The sequence below is a fragment of the Scleropages formosus genome, chromosome 16 (genome assembly GCF_900964775.1).
Source record: "Scleropages formosus chromosome 16, fSclFor1.1, whole genome shotgun sequence".
NCBI classification, from domain to species: domain Eukaryota; kingdom Metazoa; phylum Chordata; class Actinopteri; order Osteoglossiformes; family Osteoglossidae; genus Scleropages; species Scleropages formosus.
In genome coordinates, this window is record NC_041821.1 from 10,267,179 (window position 1) to 10,277,132 (window position 9,954).

General features: G+C 49.1%; 1 protein-coding gene across 1 annotated transcript; it reads right to left on the reverse strand.

The window, feature by feature from the left end:
* Positions 1-304: 304 nt before the first annotated feature.
* On the reverse strand, positions 305-9,574 carry frmpd1a (FERM and PDZ domain containing 1a). The gene is made up of 15 exons (XM_029259294.1): positions 9,474-9,574; positions 9,149-9,303; positions 8,188-8,290; positions 8,026-8,071; positions 7,218-7,322; positions 6,633-6,728; positions 6,281-6,406; positions 6,046-6,165; positions 5,733-5,869; positions 5,392-5,515; positions 5,200-5,292; positions 4,843-5,025; positions 4,541-4,685; positions 3,374-4,274; positions 305-2,738 (listed from the first exon to the last, which is right to left on the reverse strand). The coding sequence occupies exons 1-15, from the start codon at positions 9,572-9,574 to the stop codon at positions 305-307; spliced, it is 4,869 nt and encodes a 1,622-aa protein (XP_029115127.1).
* Positions 9,575-9,954: the final 380 nt, after the last annotated feature.

The window sequence follows — 9,954 nt, forward strand, 5'->3', positions numbered from 1 at the left end:
TTACAGTAGGAAAGCAAATAAACACTGTATTAAATATCGTACATAAATACCGACATCAAACAAATTCATGGAGGGCATATTCAACTGAAAATCTAGCAATGGCATGACTGGAGAGCTAGCAGTTGAGTCCTTTCTTGGTGTGAACATGGTAAATGCATGTATGTGCAGATATGGTTTGTGAAAGTCTGTGCAAACACACCTGCACATACAAACATCCATCAGCAAGATCCGAGCAGCTCCCAGCTGTACACCTGCAAGTTGTTTCTTAACCTAATGAATAGAACCCTCCAGCTTTGCAAAGACGTCAAAGGTCTGCAAGGGTGCCGAAGAGCTGCGTGAGGCTGAAGATAGAAGCGGTGAGCGCCGTGCACTGTGTGGCCAGTAGCTTGATGACCAAGTCATGGCAGCTCCTTCTACCGACAGCACTCTCAGCCAGCTGGGAAAACTCCCTGTACGTCCTGGTAATGTCCCGCAGGCTGTCCAGTACCTCTGCATGATGCCTCAGGCAGCGGTCACAGCTGGAGAACCAGAGGCACACGCTGGCCAGCTGTACCAGGGTACGGAAGCTCTCAGCCAAGGACAGCAGCATCTCCTCGGGGCTTTGGCCAAGCCGGATGACTCGTTGACAGAGTGACATGAGCTTACGCGCCTCACCGCGGAGGAGCCGCTTGTTCTCGGTAAAGTGTGACACGCATGTCTCCTGGTGGTGTTGTCCCCGACCAGCGGGCGCCCCCTGCAGTAGGCTCAGTAATTCCCCCAAATCTCGCTGTAACGAGCAGAAACCCCCCGGGAGCTCATAACGTTGGTTGCGTAGCTGGTTGAGCATGTCCTCCAGCATTGCCTCTGAGGACTCCAGAGGGGATGGGTCGGGGGATGGTAATAGGCTCAAGTCCTCAGAAAAAGGTAGAAAGGGATCTCTGGAGATGGAGGATGAAGCAAAGGCAGATGGTGGGGTGTTGATTAGGATAGCCCCTTCGGTTCCTTGTGTACGGCAAGAGAACTCATAAACTGTGAGCTCCTCATCGAAGCCATTCCCATCCCCACTAAAGCAGTTGGTGTAGACAGTCTGGCATCCACACACATCCAGGGCTGTCTTTTTCTCCTCAGCTACCGACCGACAGTCCAGGACTGATGCAGGGCCACACTCTACGGCAGCTTTTCCTTGAGGACATGAATGGGTCCACACCTGGGGTTGCCTGGGCTCACAATGTTCAGAAACATCACCGAGTTCTTTAGATGGTTCAGTTCCCTCAGTTCGTATTTGTCCAGGTGAGCCACCTTGTTCTTCTGACCTTACTGTAGCCTCTGTGTGGTGGGTCACAGTGAGCTGGGCTTGTGTTTGAAGAATGGGCCCTTTTGGCAACAGGGAAGAGTCTGGCTTCAGGACTTCCTCAATGTTTGGACTGTGCTTGAGCTCGTTTCCCTCTTCAAGCACTTTCATCACCTCCTCCATGACCATAGCGACCTCATCTGCATTTTCTTCAACAATGTCGTTGAAGTCTTCTACTTCTGTAACTTCAGCAGCCTCAGTGACGTATTTCTCAACGTGTGTAATGCTGTGACTTATCCCTATGGCCATGAGTGAGTTGCTCTCTGAGTTTCCAAGGGCTTCCTGAGAGCGGGCCAGGAGAAAAGGCAGGTTCTGGATCTTCCCCCGCAGAGTAGAAGTAGACAGGCGTCCCACCAAGCCCGTGGTGCAGCTTTGGAGATTGAAACTGCCCAATTCCCTAGGCATGACTCCAACTTCTTTAACAGCCCTGGAGCCAAATGAACTCTGAGCACCAGCCTCCTTGCTTCTGACACCCAGGAGGCTCTCGCAGCTGAGAGAGATGCCCCTCCGGATGGCTAGTGCCATACTGCCACTGTTTCTCTCCGAATGTTCCTGCGTGACAGTGTAACACTCAGGATCTAAATCATCATCAGTTGTGCCATCGTCCTCTTCTATGCTCGGTGTGTATGATCTCGGAGGATCCGCGGAGAGTGAAGTAGTAGGACAAAATGGATGGGCCGGGAAACCCTCTGGACCTGCACTGGGCTTCTCCCTTCCATTATGTATTTGGGAAGATGGGCAATCTGTTGGCAGGACTACACCCGGTTTCCCCATGGGCTCTTCCCCAGTGAGAGGTGCTCTGCTCTTGTCTTCCATCATGTCCCTGACAGCCCTGAAAATTGGCCCAGAACTGCCAGAAGAGACCTGACGTGGGCCAGGCTTCCCGTTCGTCTCTAGGAGGAACATGTGACGTGAGAATGGTCCCTCTGCAGGGCCCACGGGGCAGACCCCATCATCCCCCTGCTGCCTGCAGCTCTCCTTTCCTTCAGGCTCCACTCGGCAGCGCACCGCCAGGATCATGGGGGATGCCACAGCCAGCAGCTCAGTCACAGATTTGAACTCCATGGTGTCTGGCTCCATCTCCATGGGGCTGGAAGACAGCTGTTTGCTCCGGCCAGTCCGCTCACTGCTGGCACTGTGGCTGGAGGCAGAGAAGAAGATGGGCTTGGACTCCAGCTGGGCTGGCTCCCACTCGGCATCACTCAAGGAAGACACAGTGGGGCAAAACTGCTGGTTTGCCATTGCAACATCAATCCCGGAGTCTCCACCAGGGAAGGACACTCGGGATGTGTAGTTGGAGTCCAGGAAAGAACGGCGCTTGCGTGATTTTTTCCTGAATCTGGGGTCGAGGCTGTGATCCATCTCTTCATCTTCAATACTGTTCTGTTCCGCCGCATCATCATTCAGTCTCAGTGGTCTCCGAGCACAGTTGGATTCCAGGCCAAATCCTGTGGAAGGAGGTTTTCAACAAATGAGATCTACAATCTCCATTAACAATAGTCCTTTATTATATGTCAAAAATTCCACACTGTATAGAACCTTCAGTTACTGGCACATTGGTAGAAAGGATAGTAGAAAGCATGGTGCTTCCTTTCTCCAAAATGCTTCAGTAACTGAAACTCTGGTGTATTTCCCATATTTGTTATTTTCAAAAAATACTGAAATGGACTTACTCAGATTAATTACAATTTTATTTATGAGTACTTATAAAATCTTTCTTATTTATATACTCTATGTTATTTCATTTCACAGCTACACTTTTTAAGGACATCGCATTTATCAAAAAATGAGCAGAAGAAATTTTAATACAAGAAATAAAAGGACAGCAATAAATTCAAAGCTAGCCAGATTTTCTTCAGGGTTTTGGGATAAAAAGTTTGGGATTGATTTCAAGCCTGTATAAAATGGTGCAGTAATTCAAATTATGACAATTAGTTTAGCTAAATTTTCATATTAATCCAGATATCTGTAAAGTTTATAGCACCACTGAGGAATGTTGAGAAAATACATTTTGTGCTACCTGGCATTTCCAGCTGTAGAAACAGTGGGGCACACACACCTGTACCTGTAGTTAGTTCCCTGGCTGGAACAAACTCCGGAGAACTCAATCTGTCGTGGGCATCAAAGAACTCGTCCTCCGAGCTGCTGTCCCCAAAGCCAGGGGGCGGCTGAAGGATGGGGATGGGCTCTGTTTCCAGATGACCATCCTGGTCCTCCTCTTCCTCCGTTTGGGGGTTGTGACCATGTGCCGATTTGGTCAGGCTGCGCGCACTGTCAGGTGTTACGCTTGAACAGATGTTGTAGTAGTGCCGTGCATCCTTCTCCTCGAAGGTGAAGATGTGGTCCCCATGCCAGGTGCTCCCAGAGTCTTCCTCCCTGTATTCTTCCTCACTGGCTTCTGGGGGACTGGGGAGGCAGTCTGGCATGCGAGAGAGCTCAGCAAAGTGCAGGAAAGGCTCGCTTGCAGAATCTGCATCAGCCAATGAAGTGATGGAATGGACTGTTGATTGTGCATCATGGCCCTCCTGTGCAGGTGTGATTAGTGGGCAGGTGCTGTAGTCCCCTGGCTCCACAGAAAGGCTGGAGGAGCAGGCTAAGAGGTCATCCTCCTCCAGGGCATCCATGGAGTCGCTCGAGCAGCTTGGAATGAAGCGTGAATCTGTACGGCAGGAGTCGGACGCCTCTGACAACACATCTTCTTCTACCATGTGCCCATCGCTCCCTTCTTCCTCTACCTTGACATCCTCTGCCCCCTCCTGCCACTCTGCCTCTTCATTCTCTGCCTCATCTCCTCCTCTTTCTCCACCTTTCTTCTTTTCCTGCCTCTGATCCTTAGAAGCCCCCGAGAGAATGCCACCGGGGGAGAAGTATGTGTTCACCAGGGGATCGGCGGACTCCATCTCGGAGGATTCCTCTGAGTCACTGCAGCCCCGAGACACGTACCCTTCAAACACACAAAGGGAGCAGCAGCTGATCAGTCCCCTTTGCTCTGTGACAACACGAATTTGACCATACTAACTAATTAGTGCTGGAAGAACAGGTATATTCAGCAACCAGCAGACTTCACGTTGCACATTCTGTAACTCCTTTGCTAACAGGGGCAGGGGATAGGGGTGTTAACATGTAACTGGAGTTTTGATACTTCAAATGTTGCTTGTTCCAATTTTGGTTCCTATCTATCCATCCATCTATAAAAGCTCATCTCAGTACCTTCTTCAGCTGAAATGCGGTGCTCCTTTGACTGGCCAGTCCAAGGAAATATGGACTGTGTTGGGTCCACAAGAAGCTTGCTGTAGCCAGCCATCAGGCAGGATAGATCCTTTGCAGCCTGGGATTCCAGCATCAAGGTGATGGCCTGCGTATGCAATTCAGATGTCACTCTGGACTACATGCAACATCTACCAGAATATATAATCATGCAGAAGATGGTCGCCCATATTTTCAGGACCTTTTCATAGTGGATGTGCTAAATCTATCACTGTCATTCAAGTGGCCTCAGTGCTGGTCTGTACCTTGATGTCCTGCAGGTAGATCTTAACCAGGCTGACTTTGTCGGATTCGGGCAACAGCTCAACACGACTGATGCTGCTGAACTCAGCCAGGGTGGTCATGATGCTGAGCTTGTGATTGATGACCTGGCTCACGCCATACTTGGCCCCCACCAACAGGCTCACCATGGACTCTCTGTCCTGGAGCTGTGGGTGATGTGCACAGAGACAGAGCAAACCCTATGTCACCAACTTATTGTGGAGCTGAAGGAGCTGTGAGGATCACATTTAGGCCTTTGCTCGTAAGCAAGCAGAATTCGTATAACTTCCAATTTTACAAGTGATATTCATGAGAACACTGACTGTCAATGACAGTCCTACCATCATGGTGGCGGAGAAGGATCTCCCTCCGAAGGACTTGAGCTCCCCCAGTTCTGTCAAGTAGTTTAGCCGAGCCTCTGACACTAACATGACCTGTTTGGAAGGGGACCGGAAATGATCCCTCTTTGCATAGCACGAATAATGGAGCAGTTAACACAGAGTGAGCAATGCAGGACATGATCTATGTGTGACCTTATGCCTGGGCTCCGTGGCCTGGACCTTCTTCAGGTGGTAGCTGAGGGCCTTTTTCAAGTCCTTCTCCCTCATGTTCTTTAACAGAGTTGGGGACACAAAGTTTTCAATGCCCCAGTTCTTCCTGAAGGAAGAACAGAAATATGCTTGAGATATTAAATGTAACGTGAAGGACAGATGAAAGAAAATCAGGTAATATATATGAGGAGTTAATTCTAACTGTATTGTTGATTATCATGCAAAAAGTGTCTACAGAAGCAGATATGAGAACGTTGTCCATCTGCAGGAGTGTTCTGAGAGCCTCGTCTGTGTGCTCATGCCCTGGCAGCCCCTCGGCTCACGTGATACTCCTGAGCGAGGCCTTCTGCGTGTGTCCGCAGCTGAGCAGCCGTTCTCGGATGTGCAGGGCAGCGAGGCGCAGGGCGCAATTGCACTTCATCTCCACGGCAAAACGCTCCTGCAGCACGTCATTGACACTCTGGGGACGCATGCAAGTAGCACAGTCATCCAGACCTCCTTCATGTGTAGAAACACGCTTGACAGTCTGCAGTCTGCCATGATTCTTTGCCATGTACACTACCAACCTCCCTGCATAACATGTTCAGCTCTAGTCTTTGTGCTCCACCCAACTTCCTCCTCAGATCATGTGCTCACCTGCAGGTAGAGGTATTCGAAAGCCACAGGGTCCTCCTGCACCATGTCCAGGGGGTCTCTCGGCATGAAGCACACCCGGAACAGACACCTGTAGTCCTGGGTCTCCTTCTTCTGCACCACCTGGATGTGTGTGACAGTGGGTGAGGATGAGGAAGGGCATGAGGGATGGTGAGAGACACTGAGTGAGGATGAGCAGGACTATGGATATGGGAGTATGGTGGCTCCCTACTCCCACCTCCTGGATAAGCTCCTCCTCATGCAGCATTAGCAGCTTGTTTGTGCTGTACTGCTGCTCCAGCACCAGGGTGAAGTGCTCAATACAGTGGATGGACAGCTTCTCCTTCAGGGTCAGCACAATGTCCTACCATAAAACCACAGAGACCAGACGGGGAAAAAAACAACCTGGTCATCACGGTGTGGATCACACGTCACTTATGTTCAACAGAGGACGTGGATGACCTCACGGTTCCTGAGAGTTCTTGCCGTACACTCAATAACTTCACAAAGGTACAGCCTTAAGAGGTGACAGCTTTCCAATATCTGTGTACATTAAGGATGACGTAAGGGATGAATAAAAGATAAAATACCTTCACAGTAGTCTTGGGCTCAAACTTGAAGGCCTTGGTCTGGCCATTTTCCAGGTAGACCTTTAGGACGTTGGGCAGGAAAAGCAGAGAGTTTCCCTGGAGCAGATTAAAACAAAGAGAAGTTACACCAGAAAATGAACACAACACCTTCACTGCACGTATGTCGTAGACCATGCGGTAACACAACAGTAAAACAAAGCCGAGATCAGAAGAGAAGCTTGACAGCGACTGTTTTTCAATTGTTAGGAAGAGGTCAGTATCAGAAGAGGTCCGGTTTGCATGTGTGCTGAAACGTAGAATAAATGCATGCCGGTAAAAACACTGGTGAAAACACTACATATCATCAAGAAACTATGGCGTGGCGGAAATCCTCCCACCGGGAGCAGTAGGGGGATTATCGGAGTCTATAAAAGCCATATTCATATCCACTAAACTCTTTTTGCTTTGTTCCTGCCAAAAAACCTCTTTGGTTGTGATTGCAGTGCACATCAATGGCAAGCTGAGAGTCAGCTAAGCAGTGGTGCGAATGTTTGTGGGTCACAGTCGGGTGCCTCGTGGAGGCAAAGCGCCGTGAACATTTCGGACCTGAGAATGACCGTTGACTACCACCTCTTCTGCAAAGCGCACCTTCACCGGGTTGGTCTTCAGACGGGCACGCTTCTCTGCGGTGATGAAGGAGGACTTCGGCCCCTGGTCGACAAATACACGTCATCTCTCTTTACTCAAACGTTCGCACGCACTCCTACACACACACCAATACATAGATCTTAATAAAGACCTTCCTCGGGCCAACCTGCTGATTATCTCTGAGGAATCCTCAGTCTATGGAGCTGTTCCATTTACCTCATTACATGTCTGACACTTTTAAGATGGCACACACATCCGTACACAGTAATAATGGGAAATATTAAATGGATTAAGACATACTGTTCAGCAGCAGTGCACGAGACAGCATCATTAGTCAAGGGGCTGAGCGGAACAAAGCAATTACATATCAAAAATGCACACTGATATTCATATTGACTTGGAAACATTGCTTCAGCTTTTCCTTGTCGGTATCATAAATCACTGCTGGAATCAATATTAGAACAGTGTTTGGATTTTAGAAATATGAAGCTTTATCAGTGTTGTAGTTTGCAGGAAGGGTGGCTTTTAAAAAGGAATCAAGCTCCAGAGTGCCACTGTACACAAGATGGGTTTTCACTCAGCTGTTAGGAGTGCTGGTTACACTACAGGGTTTCAGAGGCATGAGGAAAAGTCACTTTCTGTCTGTGTAACTTGGGGGATACAAAAGGTAAGCAGCAGCAGTGTGCAAAGAAATTAAACACCTGGGATTCATTAAGCACAAATGATTAAATCTGGAAAAAACTGACCGCATGTAGCAGTGGCTTACCGCGGTGTGTCTGAGTATTGTCATGGTCACTGAGTCCTCAGACTCCCTGGGAAGAGGCAGGAGAGGGGGAAGTCATGTGATCGGAGGATGATGATGAAGATTGCCATTGGCACATCCCAGTATAAACAGGTTGTACTTTGTCCGCGTGTGCGTGTGCAGTACCTGATGATATCTGCAGCCTGCTCTGTGGACAGGTCTTCTGCTGCCACGCTGTTGATCTTCAGCACCTGGTCGCCAGGGACCAACCTACCATCAGCAGGACCCCCTGAATCCCAAGCAAAAGCAATCACCCACACACACGCACACACAAAACTGAATCACTACATCCATTTAGAATCATTTGTCTCGCAGCCAAGAGATAAAATCCTGTTGATCTGGCTCACTGGCAGGAAAATGCTCAAACAGGGAGTCCACGGTAAAGCTTTTAATAACTATAATTTTGCTGTTTTGAAAGCAATTTAAAAACGTGATCATCATCACTCTTTTGTTTTGATTTGACTAGTAGGAAAAAAAAAATGAAAGCAGAATAAGTGTGTCCTGGCAGAAAACTGATAGGTTTCTGTTCCAGTGAAGCCTGGAGAAATTGACAGGAGAAATGAGGAATGTGGAGCCCAGGAGCTGTCACACATTGAGCTCAGTACTCTCATTCCACCAGATATGGAACCACAGCGGAATTGTGTGTAACAGTAACACTGCATACTGGCGAATACGCTATACACACACCTGGATTTTAATTATTTTACCTATTAGCAGGAAGAAAGAGGCTGTCCTGCATAAAGACCAGGTCAAGCTTTTCATTCTACGCGTTGATGCCAAGAAGTGAAAACTAATTCTGGTGTCGACATTCCTTTCTGCTTCAGAATGGAAAAGTAAAAGAATAGTGGTGTGTGTTCTGTCTTTGGAAAAGTGGTGATGTGGTGAAGGGCGGTGAATCTACTGCTATCACAGTAATGCAACTGCAAGCTGTCATGAGCCCCTGGGTTCCTGCTGATGACCATCTTGGAGGCCTATGGCTGACAGCGTGCAGGTGGGATTCTGCGAGCTGCTCTGCAGAGGCCGTGATGGCAGTCGGGTGGGCCGATGGATGCTCACGGTGGCAGGAACGGTGACTGTGGGCTGGTACCTTGCACGACATCCTGCACCAGTAGCGGCGGTTGTGTGGAAAGGCTGAAGCCATGGGAATCCAAGCTGGGGTCCCGGTTGATCCGCACGGTCACCCGGATGGGGAAGCTTCGCTGGTCAGAGACTCTGGCTCTACCATCAGCCAAAATTCGCTCCCTGAGAAGAGGAACGAGCCTTTCACACCAAAGCAGAGCGCCCAAAAGCCAGAAATCACTGTCATATCTACATGAAGCTCATACAGTTGCTGAAAGGACCACATCCACATGTCAGGATTAATACTTAAGCAGTTTTGCATTAGGTGGGTCCCGCACAGAACCAGAACGCACCTACTGTTGGAGTCGCGGGATCGCCGCAGCCATCGGCCCACCACCTGCTCCACCCGGCTGGCACGACGGGACGGAGACCTGCTCCTCTCCTGCTCTTCCATTTAACTGAGGGGAACAGAGGAGCCGCGACATGAGGCCGCAGGTCACACAAAGAGAAGTGACAGCCATCCTTGGTCCTTTCATATTTCTGTTCTCCTGCTGTGGTTCACCTGCTCGCAGACTCAATAGGAAAGGGTTTAAAGGTCACGTAGGGACAAAACACTGTTCCTACGGCAATGTTTCCAAAGCGAGTCCATGCAGTTGAACAGCTGGATATTTTACTTAAAGGGTCACGACTCATGATTACAGCCTTTAGGTTACCCCCGGTGCCCTTAGCTGCTATTATAAAAGGTGCAGAGCTGGGTTCAGCTAGACATTGCTTTCGCTGTTGGCATTACACATCGACCTGAGAATGAGTTTTCCACGTGGAATGTGGAAATAA

Coding starts and splice junctions, on each gene's coding strand:
- frmpd1a (XM_029259294.1), bottom strand. CDS start 9,574: ATGGAAGAGCAGGAGAGGAGCAGGTCTCCGTCCCGTCGTGCCAGCCGG. Junction 5,870..6,045: donor TCGAATACCTCTACCTGCAG/GTGAGCACATGA, acceptor ATGCGTCCCCAG/AGTGTCAATGACGTGCTGCA. Junction 5,516..5,732: donor GCCTCGCTCAGGAGTATCAC/GTGAGCCGAGGG, acceptor TTCTTCCTTCAG/GAAGAACTGGGGCATTGAAA.